Genomic DNA, 24,506 nt, shown 5'->3' with positions numbered 1-24,506 from the left:
ATATATCTTGGGATTTCCTCCACACCAACATCTAACAAGTTTAATGAAAACAATACAATAAAAGCAGATTTTTGTAGGCTACTTTTCTAGATAGATCAGATGCCCTTTGCACAAGACAATGCTGTGCCTTTGTTTGAAAGAAAATGATGTGAACATTTTGTCCTGAGGTTTGCGCACAGTTATGTGAAAATAATCGGGACAGGGCTATGTGTTTTGAATGGTTTCATCCACAGTCTGGGTATTTACTGTAGTTGGTAGGTTGGCCGATTTCCACTGTCATGCTACTGCTCTCGCGGGCTACAGGGGGCATCCGCATACACAAGAGTAGTCGCGGAGCAGACCATCCTGCACGCGTTTAGTAGGATCGAGGCAGGAAACAGGCAAGTGAGAGGGTGCAGTCTGGCGCCTGCCGACTGTGCATCTAGCAGGTCTCGTAGACTGAAGTCGTATCCTTCAGAGAGAAAAAAAACGAGAAGGCCGCGCACACAGCTCGCTTTGGGTTTCAAGAGCCGCGCATGAGCTTTAGCGGGATTAAACCGACCAAGATAACGGGAGGCTGGATGTAGGAACGGTCGCGCTCATTGAACCAGGATATTTAAAACTGAAGGAAAACATATTTCATTCATCGAAGACCGGGCGGAGGAGGCTCGAGGCTGCAGCATCATGAAGCTCGTGTGCTGGATGGCGCTAGCTCTCCTCCAGCATGCCGCATCGGTAAGCGCGAGCTTTGCTCCCGGCCATTGTGTTCCATTGTTCCTAGGAAAACCTCGGACCTGCATAGTTCCTCGCCTCACAGGGGTAGCCTAACGCCCTCTTCGGATTGTAGGTTATGTGACTGTGCGTGTAACTGGTCCTCTGGACCTTGGGCTTATTGGGGTTATAGAGTCGGAGAGGATAAGGTTACCCTGTGTGTGTGTGTGTATGTGAGTGAATGAGAGTGGGATACGCTATAGTGATAACGGCATATGAGAATCCGCTGGGGTGCTTGTGTGTGTGGGTGTGTATTTGTGTTTGGGAGGGTTAAGAACACACTGTCGCCTCACTCCCCTCCCCCAGCGAGATAGAGACAGCCTATTTGGGTAGCGCTTGTGATTCAACTTAATTGCCGTGTTGCCGTTAATTAGACTAGACTACTGTTCAATTATGCAATCACCGGGTTTTGTTTCCCTTTTCATTGCTCGCGCCTTCCTCATTCATCAGAACTACTAGGCTACTCCATCACAATCGCACGTGCGTAAGGGCCTACCTGACACTGAGGGAAAGGATAGCTGAAGAAAAAAAAATGTAGGCTCTTAACCACAGTGTTCCTTTCATGCAGCCAGAGCATGGAGGTGGGGTTTGGTTGGTGGTGATGGTCGGGCAGACTGGGTGCAGAAGCCCGGGGTGGGGCACAGCGGTGCTAAACCCGCCGGGGAGCGGGGTGGGGTGGAAAGGGGTGGCTGGGTCGATGACGACATCGTGAACCGATTAGTGAAGCAAGATAGCGGAACCATACATCGTCTGGCTCTCGCGAGAACGGTGTTGGACAGCTGAGAGCCTTTATTTTAAAACCTCACGTGAAATTTGGTGACCCAGTTGACAGATGTTGAGATAGTATTCAGGTAATCGATATGTGCTGAACAGAATGTTGCATATAGCTTGATTTAGATTTCCACCTTTAGTGTTCACCTATGAAAATGTACTTGTCTACTTACTATTCCTTTTCTAAAACTCATAGGTTTCACTAAAATTCATAATCATATTCTGCTTGATAACCTATTTGCTTGATACTGTCATAAGGTTGAGTAGGGGAGGACCAGATTGAAATGGACACTTTAAAAATATACAACATAATTTATTAAGAGGAAGTCAATGACTGAAACACAGCATTTTTGACCGACAGCCTATAGCCTACACCTTCATCAGTGCAGCCATATAAGATCTGAGTTATAATTTGAGCAATAGTGGAACTAGTGCAGATTTTCTTTTTCCATCATCAGTCAGTCTGAAGGAGCAAGCAGACAGGTGAAACCATGTGATAAGGATGTGATAGTAACATATAAAGTAGTGACATTCTCATGCTATTTGTATTTCATATCTTATCATTACTTTACAATTCTAGTTTTGCATGTGGATTTACTTGTAATGTAAATCTATGTGGATCAAATTCTCTCGGATTATCTAAAGTGTGTCCTCTATGCGCATGTGTAATTATGACTCACAAATCAAGTCCAATCTGATTAAATCTTCTTAGTTTGCGTTTTAAACCAAAAGACAACCAATTAGGGACGTATCTTTACTAGCCCATCAGTCTCCCTGCTAACCTCTGGTATTAACCCCCTTCCCAATATATCTGCGGATTGTCTTGCCCTTTACCAGTCATTGAAATATATTGTGAGCATATTTATGGAACAGCTCTTTAAAACACAGTGTTACTACTTTGGTTGAGCCAGTAGAAAAGCCCTGTTATTTTTGTCCCACCACTGGCATTTGTTTAGTTGGCTGCAGCAGGGGCAGAGAGTTTCGAAAATTGAGGGAGTACAGAGTCTTTAAAAGGCAACTGGAGACTTCCTCAAACAAGTTCATAGAAGAATACGATCTCTAAACACATGCACAATCATCTGATGGGAATTGGGTCAGTCATTTTGTGTAGCTCTCTATCTTGTGTTGATATCCTGAGGTCTTTTACCAGCATCAAGAGTTGGAGACACCCCTCTTTATTTAACTTTGAGGTCTCATGCGTGAGCAAAACAGGAAGAGTGTGCCGTGTGAGGGTGTGTATGAAATTTCATGTAAAAAAAAAAAAAAAAAGCAATGTGTTCTGTCCAGTTGCTGCAGAAATGAATCAGTGTTTTGTCCTACAGTCCACAAAGACGACCATAGAAAAGAGAGAGAGGGAGAAATTGAGAGCGTGTGTGTGTGTCTGTGCTTTAGTGTGTCAAAGAGAGAGTGTGTGTGCATACTTGGAATGTATAGCCAGAAATAAACAAACTCAGGAAGTGCCACATTTTTGGAAGGGATATTTCCCACACCGTCAAACACGCCTCATAAAGAGTGTCTTTTGAGAGGGGCTTGAGTGATAAACCCAAACCTTCACCGAACCCGTGCTGGTCCTGGTAGGCTAGCTTTGCCGTTAAGAATGAACCCAAGTCAGAGTTCAGCCGATACTTAAGTTAGTTTTTCATACTCTTAGGGTTTTGTCAATCCAAACAATTATACCTCACAATATAGATGACTAATGGTAATGTTAAAATGTTGAAAAAAAATAATAATTTAAATTGTATAGAAAATATCAGGAACGTTCTAGCAGTGGAGACATGTAGTTGTCACACAGAACAAATGAGCAGATGTTTTAATGCAGGTTTGTGCATGGCAGGATCTTAAACATACCGCAGAACAGCAGATGCCTCACAGGCTCAAGGCATTTGATGATAGTTACTCTGGGGCAATATGTGAGGCTTGCTGCCTAACCTTGGGCATGTTCCAAAACATCATGATTAAAGCAGTCAGTACAAGGTTTAAAGGAGCAAAATGTCAAGTTCCTTTTAAACAGAAGTTGCGCTATCATAAATGTTAATAATCTAGGGTGAAAAATATCAACAATTCTTTCCAGTGTCCTATTTTAATTATCAAATACCTCACCTCAGTAATGGCTAGTATGTTATGCTGACCAAAAAACATAAACATACGCACTGACAGGAAAGCCCAAGAATTCCACTATCCAGGTCTCATTTGTGTCTCTCATGAGCCAGTTATCTATAGCCTACACAGACAGTTTTCAACCATAGTCTTTGATAGAATCTCTACATGACAGCAGACATCAAAAGAAGTAGTATCTCACAAAGCAGTGATGTCCATTTTAAAATAGAAATATTTATCACTTAAACTATTCAATTATCTTAATGACATTTTCCATATTGATGTTCTGCATTACCACCTTACTATGTACACAATGGGTCAAAAAGTGGATACGCTTGAACACGGGCAGTAAACCCTGACCCTCCCTGCCTAGTGACCCTCCCTGCCTAGTGGACTATATGTTCTGTGTATATTACTCCGCACTGTCTGTACTTTATGAAAGAACTGTAACAGAATTTAATCTTGAATGATCTCCCAGCATTTCTGGCTAGGTAGTGACCTTCACACAACTCTACTATATTACTACAATCAAACTCTCATGGTTGCTGAACGAGCGGGAAAGGGGACACTGTTGCTGCAGACTGTAAACATGTCCAATACAATAACTAGAAAGCCAATTAGAATACCATATATATGAATACAAGAAGTTATTCTCAGGAACACCAACACGACTCAACAGCTACAACCAATATCCTTAACTACCTCTAAGGTGGACCATGGTAGACGTTGTTACCATGTTGTAACAGATACTCAATGTGATGGTATGGTAAACATAGACATAAAATGATTGTTCTTTTCATGTTTAATGCCTCATAAATCAGAATTGTTTTTCAGTAAGGTATGAAGCAAGTCCAAGATGGTTGGGAACATCTTGTCAAAATCTGCTGATTTGAAATGAAATTCCACTTAGTAGTAGACCAGAGTAGATATGTAGAGGTCGTGACCCTGGGGTCATGGTGTTGGTCATATCTCAGCACAGAGGCAGATGTCTTCTTTTGACATCCTCTGTCAAAACAAATCTATCAGATTAACAACTTGGTCTGTCTGACGCACTTCTTGTTTTGTTATTTGAATCGTATAGAAATGTCTTGGTGCTGTGCAGACAGAATGGATGTATCAGTTGAGATTGAGAAATGTCACAAGTTTACAAAGTGAAAGAATACAGACCACATCTAATCAGGTAATTTTAGTAGGCATAACAAGTACTATGCATAATGTCGTTGTTGATCTGGTACCACACAAATGCCTTGAACTCTGTCATAGTCACCCTTAGTTAACATCAGAGTTTTCTCTTTGCTGAGTGAAAAAGACATTTCCGTGTCTTGTTCACAGTGTGTGTTCAATCATACAGCTCACTAGGAGTCTTAAGTGCGTCTATCAGTCACACAGAAAACTATGTTAACTCATGTTGCCAACTGGAGGTTTCTGGTTCTTCTATTCCCAGCTGTGTGAATGTTTCAACCACGCCAAGAAACAGTAGCAGACTCATGTTTGTCTTTGGATTCACTGAAGGATTTCTCCATTGCTGGAGATTGTAATGACCTTGAATCTTTTTATGTTACCCTCCAAAGATAATAGTCAGTTGCGCAGGTCCTAGAATCAAGGCTGCCAGGTTAATCAGACATGTATGTGGTCTGATCATGGGTCAAAAGGTGAAACTTGGCCTTTCACTTCCAGCAATCTGATGTGATTTAAAGGAGCTAGAACTTTAAAAGGTAAAATGCAGTTGTCCAGCACAGTTTTCCCATTCACATAATCTAAACAGGACCCTCCTGCAAAAAACTTGCAATGTCTGCTGTTCTCCTTTCTTAACTTCAAGAGTAAATTGCATTTTACCACTCTTTGGAATGTATTTTGTAGACTCTGAATTTTTGAAATGAGATGGTATAAGGTTTGGAATGAGATGATATAATGTTTGGAATGAGATGGTATAAGGGTTGAAATGAGATGGTATAATGTGATGTTTGTTGTGTTTTATGTACAACTCTTGCTTTTCTTAGTTTTTAGCAGGATAGTGCGCCCAAGACCGCAGAACTACATAGTGCATAGTTAGTGGAAACCATGGGTGTGTTTATCTTTCCTTCCCATGACCATATAGCATCGAAATGAATGTGAAGATGATACTAAAATTAGTTCCCTTTAGTTCAACACAACATACAGATGTTGTGAGCTCCATTCCTTTGAGGTTCCCTGGCTGTGGTTTGACATTTCAGCAGAGATTACTTGGTTTATCTAGAAGATGATGGGTCATACTGCATGAACACTCCTCCAGAATACAAACTCTTGCTCATTGCAATAGAGAAACTATCCTTGTTTTGGGCTGAAGGCTTCTTACATCAACTTCTATCCAATTAAAATGTTTTGTGTATGTTGAGGGACAGAGAAGGACAACACTTAACCTAGGGAAAACACTCATTATTTTGCTGGGCCTTGTGTAACGTCCAGAGTTTGCAGACTAAATACCGCGAGAGGCCATTATACCATTAGGCCATTATTATCTTGAGAAATGGCATTGCCAATACAGAGTAAATAGAGCTGTGGCACATCACTTACTGGTAGGTAAATTAAACCGGCATTTGCTTGAGTGAATAAGTCTGGCTAAATAGTTGCTATTTTACCTAATCTTACTCTAGAAAATATTCCATGACTAATTTGCTGCTTTTAAAGTCTGTACACTCTGCTGTCAACCAATGTTCAGACATTAGGATATCTGAGAGTGTGTTTATACTGCAACTGCAATGTTCTGTTGTTTGGCCAAAGCACTCTCTATGACTGTTCATGGCTACCTCTGAGTCTTGCTATCTAACCTTGAGAATGTTCCAGCACATTCCAGATTAAAGCATTCAAAACAAAGTTTAAGGAGACCCACATTAAAGTTACCTAGACTAAGCAGAGTCAAATGTCTCGAGTGTTTTGCAGAACTCGAGCTAAAAACACACTTTCAGTACCCCTCACTAGTATTGCTCTGGTCTACATGATGTGTCTCAGCTAAAACGGCCTGCAAAATTGCCACAGCGTCCATGATATGGAAGGAGGTTCCCTATATTACTTTAGGTCATTCTGGTAAAGGATATTTTGAATAATCTTCAGTAGTAAGGCTGCTCTGTGCAACCCACACTTCCTTAGTCACAGCCTCCTACGGCAGATTTGTGAGGAAAAAAATCAAAAGTTGAAATGTGTGCTGACATACTGGTGAATGTCAGTAATACCCAAAACCCAATGACCTTAAACAGGATAGCTCTAAATTCGTCAAATAGCAAATGTATACAAGCATTTAATGTGAAGTTCCTATGATTTGTCTCCATTCCTCTTATGTTTTCAAAGTTTACAGTACTAGGCCTACTGATAAACAAAATACCACGGCCAAGTGTAAATCCTTTTCAAATCGAAGTCAGTGCATGTTCCACAGTGATTGGTCATGCTTGACCATTGCTGTTTAGAACCACATAGGTCTAGTCCAATGTCTCTGTGCCAATCAATTTAGTAGTTTTCTTGTTGTCAGACTGTCTGGAAGTTAGGTGTTTAGTCTTGACAACTCAAACATCCTCTAATATTTAAGGAAAAAACCCTAACAGAGTGCTGCTGATAAGGTAGGGATGGAGACACAAGAGGGGTAAAGGGAAGGTGCTCTATGTAGAGGGGTGTAACAAATGGGTCATTGAAAAATTTCACCTAACAGTCATGATGACCTACCACAGGTGATGCTCCTCCTGAAGAGGGCAATAGCCAAAACAGGTTGTAGCATCTCTAAACGTTTTCATAACAAAGCCATGGAGGTTTTCGATAATACTCTAATTCTTGTAAGGGTTCATGACCCTCTTGACATGTTTTTAAGTAGTCGTGTTTGCAGTAAAAGCCAATGTCAAGTGTTATGGCTGGTGTCAGGGCTTTCTTTTGTGAAGGCGGCACATTCAGTTCCTATTTACCTCTCACACTCGCAGTGAACTTTGTGATCACCCTAGCAGATGTCCCTGCCTCCCTGTTTCTTACAACCAGCACAATGGCCGAGCCAAAGGTCAAACCCCATTGCTAATAACACATCACCCTCACATATGATGCAAGTCAAATGCAGTTCACTTAGTCATTTATGTGTGTGTGTAATATTTATATATATATATGTACACACTGAGATCCAAACACTGCAGGATGGGATTGGTCGGAGGTGTAATGGAGAAATGAGCAAAGGATAGAGGGATGAATGAGCAAGAGAAAGGGAGTGATACTTTAAATGTAGGATAGGTCCGCTCTCGGTATCCATGACAACTGAGGCTGCTGTCATCATTCCTTTCTCTTATTTTCTCTCACTCTCTTATTTTCTCTATCCCTCCATACTCTCTCCACCACTCTCGCCGAGCTAATTAAAATTCTGCCCCAGTAGTTTGATGGGGGAGGGGAGCAGAGGGGCAAAGCAGGAGGTAGAGAGGGAACAGAAGGGGGGAAAGGACTTTTATGGGATTTGTTTGTTTGTGTGTGTGTGTGTGTGTGTGTGTGTGTGTGTGTGTGTGTGTGTGTGTGTGTGTGTAAGAGAGAGAGGGGTGGGAGGGGGGAGAGAGCATAAAGATGTGACAGACTACAAAGGATTCTTGGCTGTGAGTATTTCATTGAGATAGACATCTAAACAGTAAACTTGGTATGTGTGCCAATTGCTTAGTAGTCGTGTCCTCCCACAGTTGAATTAGCCTTGTATGTGTGTTGCCATTTGTTTGTGTGTGTGTGTGTGTGTGTGTGTGTGTGTGTGTGTGTGTGTGTGTGTGTGTGTGTGTGTGTGTGTGTGTAACTGACCGTCTGGATCTGGGAAAGGGCTGTGATATCCAGGATGGAGCCATGAGAATTCTCCGGAAATGATTTGTACACTCACACGCACGCCCTCAAGCGCACACACACACAAACACACACACACACACACACACACACACACACACACTGCACATCTGTATCCTTGTTAGTCTGGGGTTAAACAGAAGGCTGATATTTTTAGCCTGCCTGATGTTTGAGATTGTGTCTCTGAGCGTGTGACAGGGTGGGGGTCTCCTCCGTCTCGGGGACTTCCTGTAGGGAGGAGTTTGAATAATTAACCAGATAGTGCAGGGATCTCCCAGCCTGGCTCCACCAAGCCACAATGCACACGATTCATCATAGACTGGAGGTGTTTGATTGGACTGGAATTGGGTAATGGGCGTATGAGTGTCAATCCAAACGACATTCAAAGAGATCAACCGGAAGCACTTGAGATCACAACATCACAACAACCAGTGGGGACCGGAGATGAGGCAGCCATAATGTTGCCATTGTGCTTGCACTAAAGGGGTTCAGGCTCTGGGTTCTGTAAAGCGCCTAGAGGAAATTGTATTGTAATGGCGCTATATAAATAAAATTGAATTGAATAATTTCATTGACCATGGCACAGGCCCATTATCACTTTTCCATGAATCTATGTGTGTACATAACTTGCATCAAGGCAGCAAGGCAGCAAGGCAGCAAGGCAGCATCCCTCCCCCAATAGAAGCTAAAGCTAGTCCCCTGGGCCCCTTAGTCACAACCTTGACCATTCTTCACTGGGTACAGCAACATGATGTTGGGATACATAGCCCCCCCTTGAACCAAGCTAGGGATCACCCCACCACATATTCCGGTGGTGTTGCATATTTCGCTGGTTAAAGGAGGTACATGATAGGTGTAAAGTGATGAGGAAGAAGCTGTAATAAACGGTTTAAATGATGTACTCTGATGCGGCTCCGCACTGAGGAAGACCAGGCCAGAATGATTGTGGCGTCTGCTCTGCGTCCCAGTCAGGAAGTGCGTGTGTGAATAGAGCACCTTTTTCCAGTTATCAGTGCCAAGACACTGGCATGGAATACAGAAATATGCCTTCTCTCATTGGGCCAAACAGTTACTGCAGCCACGTCCTGTCATGTTGTGCCAGTGCAGACTAGTAAGTGTCTAAGTATAACTACAGTGATCTCTACGCCATCTGCATGCCATGGAGATGCTTCTGTTGGTCCCCTTTCTATTCACTTTTTATATGGAACCTTTGTATTAATTGTTTTCTTGTTTTAGAGCCACTTCTGGCTTTTGGTCAATGACAGACAGTGTACACGGAAGGAGGAAGCCCGTTTAGGCAAGCAGTCATTGAATGTAGGTGGAACCATGCTGGGTTAAAAAACTGTGGAAGCCAGTCTTTTGCTCTTTAAATGTAGTTGTGTGAATTCATAAATCATTGTTCTAGATACTCATATCCATGCATTCAATGTAGCCTACATGGTTGAGATCTCATCACACCACTACCAATTTGTTTCACCCACATGGGTGATTGTGCAGCAGCCATTGTATGTATGCCAGTGCGGTCATTGCCTATGGGCTGTCCGGGTAAATGAACAGACAGAGAACCAGCAGACTGGTTGAGTTCAGGAACATTTAGGAATGGCCTGTGGTTGAGTGCAGGACAATTTAGGAATGGTCTGTGGTTGAGTTCAGGACAATTTCGGAATGGTCTGTGGTTGAGTGCAGGACAATTTAGGAATGGTCTGTGGTTGTGAAATAGACAGTTGGGTCCGCTGGGGCCAGAAACCTGGAGTTGTTCACCATGACCTCTCATTAAAGGTGTCTGGGTTATCTTGGGGAAACGGAGTCTCAAAAAAAACGTTTTATATCTCAGGCAGTGTCTCACCACTGTAACAGTAGGTTCCAGACTGCCCAGAGGTTGGGTGCATTTAACTTCAGTTCTCCCTTCACTGTTATGTATCATAGTATTATGTTCCTCGCGGGCAACCGTAGTAAAAGACTGCATTGCATCAGGGGAAATGTATGTATACTTTGTTGTAATGCAAGCGAGTGAAGGAAAGACACAATGAATGAACTCTGACTCTGCATGGTCTCTTTCTGGATTAATACTATCATTACCAAGATACAACATTCACCAACTTGCGTCCTCCTTACTCGTCCTCCATCCAGGTGCTTGCCTGGCCCAGCATGCTTCGCTTCAGGGTGTTAGTTGCTGTGAGCCCCAGAATGGTAATGGTTTCTGATAGGTACTCACCAGAAGGGGAATATCTGGTTGAGCTGAAAAGGAATTTAGTATTCCCCTTCCGAAAAAGGTAACCTAGCCGCATATGGTCTATTTGCTATGAATTGTTGAGATAAAATGTATGTTTCATAAAATAAGCATTCACGTCAGCCCATTATGCAGACACATTTTGTAATATAATTGTAATTTTCATTTCACCAATTGGAAATGAAACAAAACAAAACTAAAAAGGGAGTTCCCCTGCATGTTTATTTGATGTTCTAGGTTGGCTATCTGACAAGCTGTATATAGAATCGCATTTGTATTTCTGTCAGGATTGAAGTAGTTTGATGTGAAGTGGTTACATTGGCAAGGTGATGTAATATGGGATTTCATGTTCAGAGAGCATAATCCACACATACAGTTCTTCCCTGTTTATTCTCTTTTAGACGCACCACATGTCATGTTTTTTCAACAAGTGCACACACATTTATAAACATGCAAACAAAGCCTTGAGGCTCTCACAGGCTCTCACATGCACAAGAAAGGCAGCGTCCCAACACTCTGTTCATGATGCATTTTTTAGCTGCTCTGAAAAGTTTCTTAGAAACGCCGGACACCTCATAAAGCCCTGGAAGGGGGGGCCGCGAGGGAGGGAGAGAGACTCCATTCACACAGGCACCACACAAACCCAGGGCCCATGAGTCCTTTAATCAGGTCAGCCTTCAGGAAAATACATTCACATTAGACTGGATCATCTCACATACTTCTTTTTCACTAGACTAAACACTTGGAATGATAGTACGCATTTTCAAGAAAAATATACCTACTTATACATACTGTATTTAACGTAGCACCTTTTTAAACTCTGTGGACATGCATTCTGGCAAGACTGGCATTACTCCAAGACTGCAACTTAACAGCACATTTGTATACATAGTGCTCCGCATTGTTTCCATACATTCCCATGCACTTAGCCGTGGCAAAGCTATTGCATTGGCTTAATTCCCTCCTAGCCCATAATGTAGAGGTTTATCTTATTTTAAATGACAGGAATTCAATGTAATGTGATGTCTAACTTGCTGACCTGCTGGTTTGTGTCTCTCTAAGATTATTTGAAATACTAAAATTGGCTCTGTAGGTTTCTTTTTTTGCGATTATATGAAATTGACTCCATATGGGTAGAATCTCGTGTTTTCAATTCCCATTATAAGAATCTTGACAATCACATGTTGATTTAATATAGTATGAGAGAGTTGGTTCACAATATGTTTCTGTATTTGTTGTTGAAGCCCCATGCTGTTATCATGAAAGTGTAAAAAGTTATCAGTGTAAAAAGGATTTAGCATGAACAGATTCATGATGGCACAGTGATTAAGAAAGCAAACACCCTGTGCGTAAGATTGCGGTAAAGATGAATAGGGGAACTCCAGCACTCATTCTGTCATTTCCACTCTGTGCGCGCCAGGCTGATGCACCTTGCACATGCATACTGTTCCCAGTGTTGACGGATGTCCCGCAACAGGCTTAATAAAGCCTGGGGAACATGGCAAGCTAATTTGTCGTGTCACCATTGCATTCCAACATCAAATGACAGTGTGTTTGAAAGAGTGTCCTGTGCTAGCTTTTTATTATGAACCATTTCCATCTAAATGTTGTATTAACTGTAACTTACAATACCTGCCAGTGAGAAATGATAGGATATGAGATCAACGATGGGTCCGCCCTATTTTCTCACGGCCCTATGTTCAGCAACGCTGTTTACCAGGGTATTTTGCTCAATTTAGTTTTATAACTCCATTTAACTGGGTGTGCCAAATCAAAACAGCATGGACTTTGGCTTTCTTTTATCTGATATGGTGCAATTTGGTGCCGGATGTTTTCCCACAGTTGTATATTGCTTTCTCTGCTGTCTCACCTGCTTTCGGCATTTTTTCTTAATTCGCCAGCCAGAGACACCCAGAGAACAGCAACTTGCAAATGAGCTTGGTCAGGGTGATGGCTGTATTTGGGCTGTGTGTGAAGTTTACTGGGTCTTATCATCAGAGGTGATGGCTGGGCATAGGGCATGTAATGACATCTATGGCTAGGGTAGGAGAGAAACACAGCCCCTACCTTAACCCAAAACTAAAAAAATATTACCCAGCATGCTTTGGAGTTCCCATTAACAAGGTCAATAGGCTAGATCAAACAGCAGAGACACCAGTCTGAATGTCTCTGTCCTATCCTGCTGCCCGTATGTGTCTGTGACATGCTCTTAATCTCAGAGGATTGTGGGATTGCTTGTTGGGATTAAGGATTGTCGCTAAGGAACAGCTGTCCACAAATACACAATAGCATGAAACTACTATCAATAAGATACTGCAGAGCAGTAAAACACGGTGCAGAAACATCCTCTGTGTTTTTGGTGTATTTTGATGTACAAATGTGTTAAGGGGCTTGGAGGAGTCATACACACACATAATAGGCTGTAGCTATCGCTTAGGTTATTTGGTTATATGCTTCAGTCAAGGCTATTGGAACTGTTTTGCTACAGCTGAAATAACATTCATTGTCTCACTGTAGTTCTTAATCCAGGCTGACCATTATGAATGTGTGTGAGGATAGTGTGGGTACAGTTACTGAAACGCTGTGTGAGGATAGTGTTGGTACTGTTACTGAAACACTATGTTAGTGAGGATAGTGTGGGTACTCTTACTGAAACACTATGTGTGTGTGAGGATAGTGTGGGTACTCTGAATGAAACACTATGTGTGTGTGTGGATAGTGTGTGAACTCTGAATGAAACACTGTGTGTGTGGATAGTGTGTGAACTCTGAATGAAACACTGTGTGTGTGGATAGTGTGGGTACTCTTATTAAAACACTATATGTGTGAGGGTAGTGTGGGTACACTGAATGAAACACTATGTGTGTGAGGATAGTGTTGGTACACTGAATGAAACACTATGTGTGTGAGGATAGTGTTGGTACTCTTACTGAAACGAATGTGACAAATAAACAACACAACAATTTAAACAATATAAACAAGAGTTTTTCCCACAGCATGTCCTGCTTGAAAATAAAACACAAAACAAATTATACTGAGTGAATTAATTAAATTCATGGTTGAAGTCTGATGGAGATGATTAAACATGAGTGTTTTTTCCCCCCCATCTTGCTACCGCTAACCATAGCGCATTTCCTACTGCAGTCATATTTGTCTTCACACATCGTAAATTTGAATTCCAAATCAATGTATTAACATGCTGGCATGTCCAAATGCCCAGCAAGGACTCAAAAAGGAGTCCTTATTAATTTGTTTACAACAACAGCCTCACCCAGTAGGAGAATCAGAAGGACTCGGGTCCCTGAACCAGTTATAACAGAAAATAAACTCAATTTGCCCTCTGAAAGCAGCACACTCACTTAAATGATGTATCATATTTGGAATGGAAGCAAACTACATATCAAATAATGCCACCTCATTTTATGCAATCTATCATTGGTAGAAGTCTTTTCAAATGAAACTGTACATTTTTATTATTGTTATTTATGTTTCATTCAGGTGGTTATAATTCACTAATTAAGTTTGCTGTCATCTTTACACAGAGGAATGTGCACTTAAACCAGAATAGCCTACTCCAGTGTGGGTACATTTCACAAATTATACTGTGTACCACCACTATGCAATTTTGAACTGTACCACAGAAACAAAACAAGCCTTTAGCCTTTCTGGCAGGGACAGTTGCATTACAACAGAACACCACTCTTCATTTTGGCCTACAGACCTCGTGGCATTAGAGAAACCGAGTCATACCAAACATGAGTCATACCAAATTTAATAAAAAATGTTTACTTAAGCAGTAAATTATAAATTTCAACTGTATTTAGATCTACAATAAGGAGATGGATAGATAGATATTAGAGCAATTCATTTAAGCATGTTAGTATTTTACAAAATATTTCCCAGAAAAACTAGAATACCATAAACAAGACCCTAATATGGGTGGGTTAGTTCAATGCTTTCACTTGCAACACACAGACTTTGCCTGTTGCCTGTCAGTGTAATTAGGGCCCCTAATGTTAGCAGCTGTGTAGACTTTTCTCAACAGAACTTGAATCCCTCTTTACAAAGACTACGCATGTATGTGAAAGGATAGAAAAAAGGATTTTCATCTAAATCACTCACACTACAGTGGGATTGGAGATGGAGAATGAATGTAGGATGCATTAACTGAAATCAACATATTCTTATCCTAGCTATGAATCCTAGATTTGTCTGAAATGTACTGTGTGTTAGGCTATTAAACCAATAAGAAGTAGGTGAAGCAAACCTGGGACATTGAAAAGTGGACATGGAGATAGTACAATAAAAACACGTTTATTCATTTTCATCACATGTGCCATAAGAGGACAGAGCACTGAACTGCTTGAATGTAGTTTGGAATGTCTGTGATAACAGTGTGAGAAAGGACATGTTGTAGAGGACATTTATACTAAAATCTGAAAAGAGATAATTGTCATTTCTGCCTGTCTTGTCTTAAAGGTGTTGTCCTTGATTATCACCCAATATGCTTTTTGTCAAGTTTATCAACTGTTTGTACACAGTTCTGGGTCTGTAAAGGACAAACCAATTAGTGTAGACCAAGCAAACTGATAACGTTGCTTCAGGATCACTGATTCGAGGGGTGTATTTGATTAACAGTACAGATTGAGTACAGATATCTACAATCATTCACCAGAATCAGGAACAACACCATTAAGGGGAGACCGATGTGTTTATGATGATGCTGATGAATGTCTGAATGTAATGTGTTTGTAGGCCCCCTTGCAATTAACTGAGTGACCGGTCAGAAATGTTCAGCAATGTTTATTTTATTATTTTCTTTGCCCAGCTTAGACCAGTTTATCATTTTGGGTTTGGTGGGTTCAAAACTAGTGGTTTAATATGCCTCAACCAAACTCATTGCTAGCATGTGTTGAAAAATAAAAACAAACTGCCTTTGAAACTCCACTGATAATGCCATTACGGTATGGCATGAGATGACATCTTTCCAATAAGTCAGTTTGGCAAATGTCTGCCTTTTTTTAGATTTGCCCCGGTCAACTGTCAGTCTGTTATTGAGTAGTGGAAATCTCCAGGAGCAACAGTAGATCAGTCTTGAGGTGGCAGGCCACACAAATTCACAGGATGGGATTGCCAAGAGCTGTAGAAATAGGTTAGTCTCAGTTGTAACACTGAACTGTGAGATTTGTGACGAGGCCAAGTCGTGACACACAAGGCAAACAGCGTGCGGTGCGAGGCCTTGGGTGTGAATGATGTAAAGCACACCATCAGGGCTCCGGAGCACACTGGGGCAGACAGGTTGTCTGCACTCACCCTTCACTATCTGGCAGGCGGGTGGGAAAAATGTGGATTCGACAGATCACAGTAGAGCACCTACTTCCTGAATGTATAATGCTCACTTTAGTGAGGTGGAGGAGGGATACGGTCTGGGGTTGTTCTTCATGGTTTGGGTTAGTCAGTGAAGGGAAAACGTTATGCCTCAACATACAGTGATCCTTTAGACAACTGTGTGCCTCCAACTCTGTGGCAACAGTGTGGTGGTATTTCTGTGCGCCAAGAATTGGATTTCTGAGTTTTGTGGCGAAGAACAAAAACTGTCCTGCGTGACGCCTCAACCCCATTGAGTTCCTCTAGGACGAGCGCTGTCGGCCAGCCAGGTCTTATCGCCCAACATCAGTGACTAACGCATTAGCGCTCTTGGGGCTGAATGGGAGTAAATCCCTGCTGCCAGGTTCCAAAAGCCCTTCTCAGAAGATTGGAAGGTGTTAAAACAGCAAAGTAGGGGCCCTGTCGTGTATTTTCTTGGGATCTGTGGCATTATCCCTCACTGGGTATTTGGTCTCTAAAAACGCACGCTCATAATCAATTGGAAATGGCTTGTTGAAACTTGGAGACATTTATAAATAATTTATAAACTATAAGTCTATGCAGGCTAGTCATCTTTTTTTTCACCGAAAAAACTTGCTGTCACTGACTTGCAAGTAGTCTTTTAACTGCCTCGCAAGCACTGCTAATTCAAAACCAAGTGGGTGTCATGAAAAGTCTGCTTTCAAACAGAAATTGAGGTTCAAGTCCAAGTTATTTTAAAAATGTATTACATTTACTCTACATAACTAACTTTAATGTGTGATTATTTATATGGTTGAAAATGAAATGTATGTTTAAGTTTATCTTTCTTGGCAAATGATAAGCAAATGACTTGATATTTTCAGCAGTTGTCCTATTTTCTGTTCTTAAAGTCCAGTGTTGACTTGGCAGGGTTTGCTCTAGTGGGCGAGGGGTGGTCGTTCCCAAGTTTTGGGTTCCCATAACAACAAACCCTGACCATAAAAAAATCTCACGCACTTTCTCTTCTTCTCACAAACACGCCCCCCCTCTAGTTCTTCTGCTGTGTCTATATCCCTCTCCTGCTGTTTCATGTTCTCTCTTGCTCTCTCTCTTTCTCTCTCTCTCTCTCTCTCTCTCCTTCTCTCTCTCTCTCTCTCGTTCTCTCTCTCTCTTCCTCTCAATCACATGAGGTAAATTGAGTTCAGTGAATGAAAGGACTTAGACTCTGTTTCTTTCCCTCTCCCCCAGGCCCAGCAGCGTCGCCTGGTAGATGACGAGGGCTCAACGGACGAGTTCTATGACGATGAGGATCTCTTCTCCGGGTCCGGCTCAGGCTGTGAGTCTGTGTGACTTAATGTGTGTGATAGAAAGAGAGAGAGAGAGAGACAGAGAGAGAGAGAGACCAGCTGGTGGTTGTACCAGGAATCTACCCTGCAGATTTGAAGGCAACAGCTGTCACTTCTTAAACCAGAAGGGCTCACGGATGCATATACATACACTCCCCCACATACACAGTGCTACCACACATACTAAAAAAACATTGGCCTGGACACCATGTTCTCTCACAGGGGCCCTCTTATACACACGTATGGTGTACCTAACATTATGAATTGCTCTGTTGTGTATGGGCCGTTGTGTTTTATGTGTGTGTGCGTGTGTGTGTGTGTGTGTGTGATCATCTGATCTGAAGTAATCTGATTAGTGTAAATAAGATCAGTTAATCAGAAGGAATCTGGGTGTGGATCGTCTCTGTCTTTGTGTCTTACTTAAAGTCTGCTTCCCTGTGTACACACAATATGGAAGTATTTTTAAGTGTTTGAATGTGTGCAGTTTGGGCTCTAAATATACATACATACATACATACATACATACAAACACATTCTACATATTAAAAGCTGCATTGTTTTCTTTAGTTTATGCTGGTAAAACAGTGTAAAGCTTAAATACGAAGGACTTACTCAGCAACCGTGTCTCAACATGAGGTGTGTCTGTGCATTTAGGACCATATGGTCATGTGAACACACACACACACACACACACACACACACACCACATCAAAGCTGAGGTAATTGAAAACATGGCGTGATAAACCTGCGTTAGGCCCCAATGTGGTGATAAAGTGCATTCCACCACACTCTTCAGTGGACAACATAGTCTTGTACATTTCAAAGGAGAGCTGCATCCGTGTGTGTGTAGAGAGAAATCTGATGTTCGGACACGGTCATATTAACTCTCTTTTTTCCTCTCCTCATTTTCCCTTTCTCTCTCATTTCCCTCCGTTCGCCTCTCCATCTCATTCTCAGTGGATCCTGATATGGAGGTGAACCCTACGAGGCTGGATGTGTCCTTTACCACTCCCGAGCCTCTCCCTCTCTCCACCACCCAGGCAACAGGCAACGCACCCTCTGCTCCCCCAGCACCTGAGCCCAGTGGCACCCCCTCCCCCTCCCCCACCCCCGCCTCCGACAGAGCAAGTGGTGCAGAGGAAAATTTCACAGAGGAGGAGGAGGAGAGAGTGAGGGAGCAGGAGATACAGCAGGAGAAGGAGAGAAAGAAGATGGAAAGGGAGAGGGAACGGGAAAGGGTCAGGGAGCTGGAAAAAGAGAAAGAAAGGGTTAAAGAGCGAGAGAGGGAGACGGAGAAAGAAAGGGTGAGGGAGCTGGAGAAGGAAAGAGAGAGGGGGAGGGTCACGGATCAAGAAAAAGAGAGGCAGAGAGAGAGAGAAAGGACAACAATTTCCCTGTGGGCCTCCTCCATCCCTATGGTAACCACAAGTCCAGCTCCACCTCCTGCGCCTGATATGTTAGCCCCCTCTGGTGGCCCAGAGGAGTTCAGCACGGCTGAGGCAGAGGAGGAGGAGGAGATATTCCTGACGGATGAACCCAGGCAACCCTTCCCAACAATCCCATGGGACAGAGACACCACCACCGATAGTCTTCCCACAGAGCAGGAGACGATCTCGTGGGACAGAGAAACCACAACAGAGAGCCTTCCCACAGAGGAGGACGACACAAGCACGCTCCCACCAGTCACCACGGAGCCCGTTATCCCAACAGAAGAAGAAGCCGTAGTCGAAGTAGAAGAAGAAGACGATGAAGAAGAAGAAGAAGAAACCACACCCCCTCTGCCAACAACCTCTGAGAGTATCACAAGCATCCAAACCACTTTCACAACACAGGTAAACACACACACACGCACACACACACAAACACACACACACACACACACACACACACACACACACTTACTTTCATCTCACCTCCACAGGCACAGGCACACACACACACACACACACACACACACACACACACACACACACACACAGTACCAGCTTTCATCTCACCTCCACAGACACAGACACACACACAGACACAGACACAGACACAGACACAGACACAGACACAGACACAGACACAGACACAGACACAGACACAGACACAGACACAGACACAGACACAGACACAGACACAGACACAGACACAGACACAGACACACAGACACACACACACAGTACCAGCTTACAGCTCACCTCCACTGGCAAACAAAAACACACACACACACACACAAACACACACACACACACAGAAACACAAAATAACTTGGATTAGCATTACAGTTGTACCACTATGGTGTGGACACACACAAATACAAATGCACACACCCAAACATATCTACACAACTCTAAACTTGAAGCCTGCTTGTTCCTGAGTTGGCCACAGATGACTGCAGTGTTCAAGCTGTTGGCTCATTTAGGTCATTATTGAGTGAGGAAGAAAATGTTTTTTAGGGGTAAATATGATTACTAGAGCATAATGAAGCTAATCACTTAACACCTTTCAGATCATTTGAATTGTAAGTATGTCCATCCCAAACGTGTCATAATAGACTTCTTTACTGAAATATCTAACTGGAGTTCTCGCTCTCTCACATACACACACAAACACACACACACACAAACACACACACACCTGTTCTCTTTCCTCAGACAAAGGCACCCTACACGGACGTGAATAACGATGTGGGCTTGGGACGCAGTGACGACTTTGAGATTCGAGACAACAACAGTCGCCAGGACAACGATCTAGGATCCGACCGAGGTGAAGACCGTCCTGATCTGACAGGCAACACAGTGGACACGGTGGGAAGCTCCTCAGCCGCTCAGCTCCCCCAGAAGAACATTCTGGAGCGGAAGGAAGTCCTTATAGGTGAGTGTCTATAGAACAGCCCTTCTGCACGGAGGACCTTCTCTTAACTCATGAACCACAAGAATGGGAGCATTCAGAGAATGCAAACCTCCGCCTTGTGACCTTGACCTTTGACCTTGACATCTGAAAATCTAATCAATTATTGCCATTGTGTTACACAATCTCCCCACAAAGTTTGATGGAAATCGGTCCATACGTTTCTGCGTAATCCTGCTGACAAACAAACATACAGGGGCGAAAACATAACCTCCTTGGCGGGGGTAACTTATGGTTAACAAGGATGTATTTATATGTATATTAGCATATCAAAATATAGTAGACACATTTGTTATTTTGTAACTTTGAGGGTGATGCAGGGTGCAGTAACAGAGAGAGAGAGCTGCAGATTTTATAAAGAGTGACTGACTGTTTCTTTCTCTAGTCTAGCTGATCAGGGACGCTCTAATCATTTCATCATTTCTCTTCAACCATAATGCCACACATTTTCATTTTGTTATCAAAACCAAATCAATACTGTCCAGGAGATTTGCCTGGCCGGTGAGCTCAAACCATTCTAAGAACAAATGCGAACTCTCTCAGGTGGGAGAGGTAGCGTGGCGTTTCAGCTCCAGCTGGCCTCTCTCTCATTGCCTCATCACCTCCAGGCATAATGCCTGCATACACTGACTGGAGGCCCATGCATGGGCACACTAATTGCCCCCCTGATAGGCTGACAAGGGCTGGCTTTATGGGAATGGTCAGCGGCTGCTTTGACACCTCTTTTCCTCTGTGAAGCGCCACTGCCTCTCCTCAGCGCTGCTGTGATGTTACTTCACTACAACTAAATGTTATACTAATTAAGGAGTGGAGTTAGATAAGCCATTCAGTTACATGTCTGGTAGTCTTGTCCATTTCAGCTACACATGCAATGATAATATTCTGTGTGTTATGCTTTGCATATGTGGACTGGTGAGGCCGGGAGGTTTACTGTAATAGACGGGTCATTGGAGTCTAGATCATTATTTCTATGACTTGTCCTGTATTTCAGTTTGATATGTATGGAACCAAGAGACCATGGGAAATAGGGTAAGGTGTGGCAGCATGTTCCACAGCTAACACTGCTCATACAGAAACACAGAGGGGAAAAGATTAGGAATATAACAAATGACATTTTCATTTCCTGTGGAAGAAATTCTGTCTCCATTTCTCTTTCCTCTGTTCTCTCTTCCACCATTTTATGCCATCTCACTCATTGGTTTTTCCACTCCTCTCTCTCTCTCTCTCTCTCGATCTCACTCTCTCGATCTCACTCTCTCTCTCTCTCTCTCGATCTCTCGCTCTCTCTCTATCTCTCTCTTTCTATCTCACTCTCTATCTGATGTGTCTCTCCTCAGCGGTATTGCTTGGTGGGCTCTTTGCAGTGGTCTTTGCTGATTTCCTGGTCATAGGTAAACAGGACAAATCTGAGATGATTTGTAGTGAGTTTAGAGTACTGAGTGCTTATTGAGTTCATAGATGTAAATGTAAAGGCGTCTGTTAGTATCCCTGTGGTTTTGTGATGCCCTACTGCTAGATCTCCAGTCCTCTGAAAGGCCAGTATTTATCATGTAGTATATATAGTTCAACCAGTTCAGTTAGACCAAACTAAAACTATATAAAGTGTGTGTGTGTGTGTGTGTGTGTGTGTGTGTGTGTGTGTGTGTTTTTGTGAGTGTGTGAATGACCCTTGTTAAAAAAAGAAAAGTAAAGCAGGCACGTTTTCTTAATAAACTGCTATAACGACAGGTCCTGTATTCTGTATTGAAACCCTGTTTCCCTCCTTCTCTATGGAACTCTCTGGGCCTCCCCCACCTCCCCACCTCCTCACCTCCTCCCTGCTAACCCTCTCTCCAGTAGTGATCAAGTCCTATGGGGTCGTTCCATGTGAAATCCTTGCAACAATCCTTGCAAGCCATTTCAGAACCCTGGCCAGATGCCTTTCCAAACATGCTTTTCTGGCCACATAGATGCTGCTTTCAGAGAAAATGCTAACTTGTCTCCTTCTGAACTCCAAGGCCTCTACTTTGAGGGCAGTGACATGGCGTATAACATACAATTTGGAGTGTTCCTGAATTGGAACTGAACCGTTAGCTAGTTGGCGCACCCTTTTCACTTACATTTAATTCCATAGTCTCAGAGGTCAATGCAAGTGAATGGGAGTGTACTAGCTATCTAGCATTCCAACTTACCTAGGGGTGCCATCAGCACATTTCTATCCCTTAATAAGTCTCACAATATGGACCCGTATATCTCTCTCTCTCCCTTCCTGTAGAGGCCATGACGGTGGTAGTAGTATGGAGATGTGTCAGTGGCCCTTCAGTCATGTTTGTGTCGGTGGTGTGCTTGTGGGGGTGTGTATATCAGTGCAAATGTTAACACTCTCTCTCTGCCTTTGTCTGCAGCGGTGATCGTGGGTGGTGTGGTGGGCGCTCTGTTTGCTGCCTTCCTCGTCATGCTTCTGGTTTACCGCATGAAGAAGAAAGATGAGGGGAGCTACACACTGGAGGAACCCAAACAAGCCACCGTCACCTACCACAAGCCTGACAAACAAGAGGAGTTCTACGCATAACACCCACAACAACACACACACACACACACACACACACACACACATATGCCGACTGAAAAGGTTTACATATTACTACTAATAAGTTCTGTAATTTATTCTGTAATTCTTTTACTTAGCTGCCTTTTTCTCTCCTTGTCTTTCCTCGTATCTCCCTCGTCTGACATCCCTTCTCGTTCTCTCCTCTATCCCCCATAAGAGTTTCTGTCTCTATAAAGATTTTTTTTACGCGGAAAAAAGTGAACAAATTAAGAAATCAAATTAAAAGAAGAGTGGGGGGGGGGGGGGGTTGCTAGGAACAGTTGAAGTCTTTGAGTGTTTTGGAGTAGCTGAGCGTCTGGAATAGATCGATGTTGAATGACTATTTTAAAATAATCTTTTGTTATTGCATGAAAGCAGACAATATGAACATGGCAATACGACAGAAACACAGACAGCTGAGAGGTGTTTAGAGCACGAGAGGAGATCAGTTGAGGGGAAAGGTCAAGTGGTGCCTTCCATTCCACTGGTGCTAAAGGCTTAAGGCTTAAGGTAAGCAGAAACGAGAATGGGTTAGTAGTTCAGTGGGGTAAGCTCTGGTAGACTTGCCTTTCACTGGTGAAAGGAGCAGATCGACTTTACAGTAACGGCCATCGCGAACAATCTTAACTGTTTCTCTCCGATTCTCATTATCTTCCTCTCGCATACACGTAAACACACATGTACACAATGTCTCCCTCTGCTGGTGGGTGGGTGTTAGTGAACCTGGCCTTTTGTATCAAGACAAGAAACTTAAAGAACGTTTACATAGGTCCAGGAATGTTTATAAACTGTTCAGTGACACTCAGAAACAAGGATTGAATGATCCTCTATGTTGTACAAAGACAATTAGCTATCCATAGTAATAGTATTAATAATAATGATAATAATCAATAACAATATATCATGGGTCGTGGGGGAATGGTGAATATTCTATTTGTAGTGGGTAAGGGGGCTGTATTAGCTGTAAAATAAAGTTTATCTGTAAATACACACTGTTCTTTAATTTAAACTCATAAGATACATCTCCACAGCCTCAGGTCACACACACAGAGCTGCATGCACACACACATACACTCACAATGCATCCTGATGCAGTTTCATGATTCTTTTTGGTCTTTTTTATGACATATCAGCAATTGTCAAGAGATCTCATTGGGCATATCTCATCAATATTGTATAGCAAAAGTCTGTACTTGCCTGTACCATACTTCTATGCTACAGGACACCCAAACTTTTCTAAGATGTGTAATCACTCTGATTGAGTAGATTCTGGATTTGGATCTTTGAATGCATGTTAGTTCTTTTTTTTTTAATTTTTTTTTTTAATTGTTGGATATAATTGTTTTGCATATCAAACGAATGAGACAATACCTAGCCTTAAGGGAGAGCACAAGCACAAAACCACAGACACACACACACACATACACCACCAGGGCATGTTTGCCAGGCTCGGATTAAAGACACGTTTTCGATGTTGGTGTACGTGTGTGTGTATTTGTGTGAGATGCCACCTTGGCTGGACAGTAACCAACAGCAGCAGGTGTGTCCTCATATCAAGTCCATCCCAATTCATTCTCAAAATCACACTCTCTGACCTGTAAAAGTGTATACTATCCATACCCCAAATCACACTCTCTGACCTGTAAAAGTGTATACTATCCATACCCCAAATCACTCTCTGACCTGTAAAAGTGTATAC

At 42.6% G+C, this 24,506-nt stretch overlaps 1 protein-coding gene across 1 annotated transcript; it reads left to right on the top strand.

The window, feature by feature from the left end:
• The first annotated feature begins 449 nt into the window (after positions 1-449).
• On the top strand, positions 450-23,022 carry sdc3 (syndecan 3). The gene is made up of 5 exons (XM_080859151.1): positions 450-714; positions 17,246-17,333; positions 18,301-19,175; positions 19,983-20,202; positions 22,623-23,022. Exons 1-5 carry the CDS (start codon positions 664-666, stop codon positions 22,787-22,789), a joined length of 1,401 nt encoding a protein of 466 aa, XP_080715277.1. The 5' UTR covers positions 450-663; the 3' UTR covers positions 22,790-23,022.
• The last annotated feature ends 1,484 nt before the right edge of the window (positions 23,023-24,506 follow it).

This window comes from Sprattus sprattus (assembly GCF_963457725.1).
Source record: "Sprattus sprattus genome assembly, chromosome: 20".
Taxonomy (NCBI): domain Eukaryota; kingdom Metazoa; phylum Chordata; class Actinopteri; order Clupeiformes; family Clupeidae; genus Sprattus; species Sprattus sprattus.
This window is presented reverse-complemented; position numbering and strand designations above follow the sequence as displayed.

Bases quoted from the DNA above. Each gene is read 5' to 3' on its own strand.
- sdc3 (XM_080859151.1), top strand. From the start codon at position 664: ATGAAGCTCGTGTGCTGGATGGCGCTAGCTCTCCTCCAGCATGCCGCA. The intron at 17,334-18,300 runs GTGAGTCTGTGT...TCTCATTCTCAG, and splicing joins CTCCGGGTCCGGCTCAGGCT to TGGATCCTGATATGGAGGTG. The intron at 19,176-19,982 runs GTAAACACACAC...CTCTTTCCTCAG, and splicing joins AAACCACTTTCACAACACAG to ACAAAGGCACCCTACACGGA.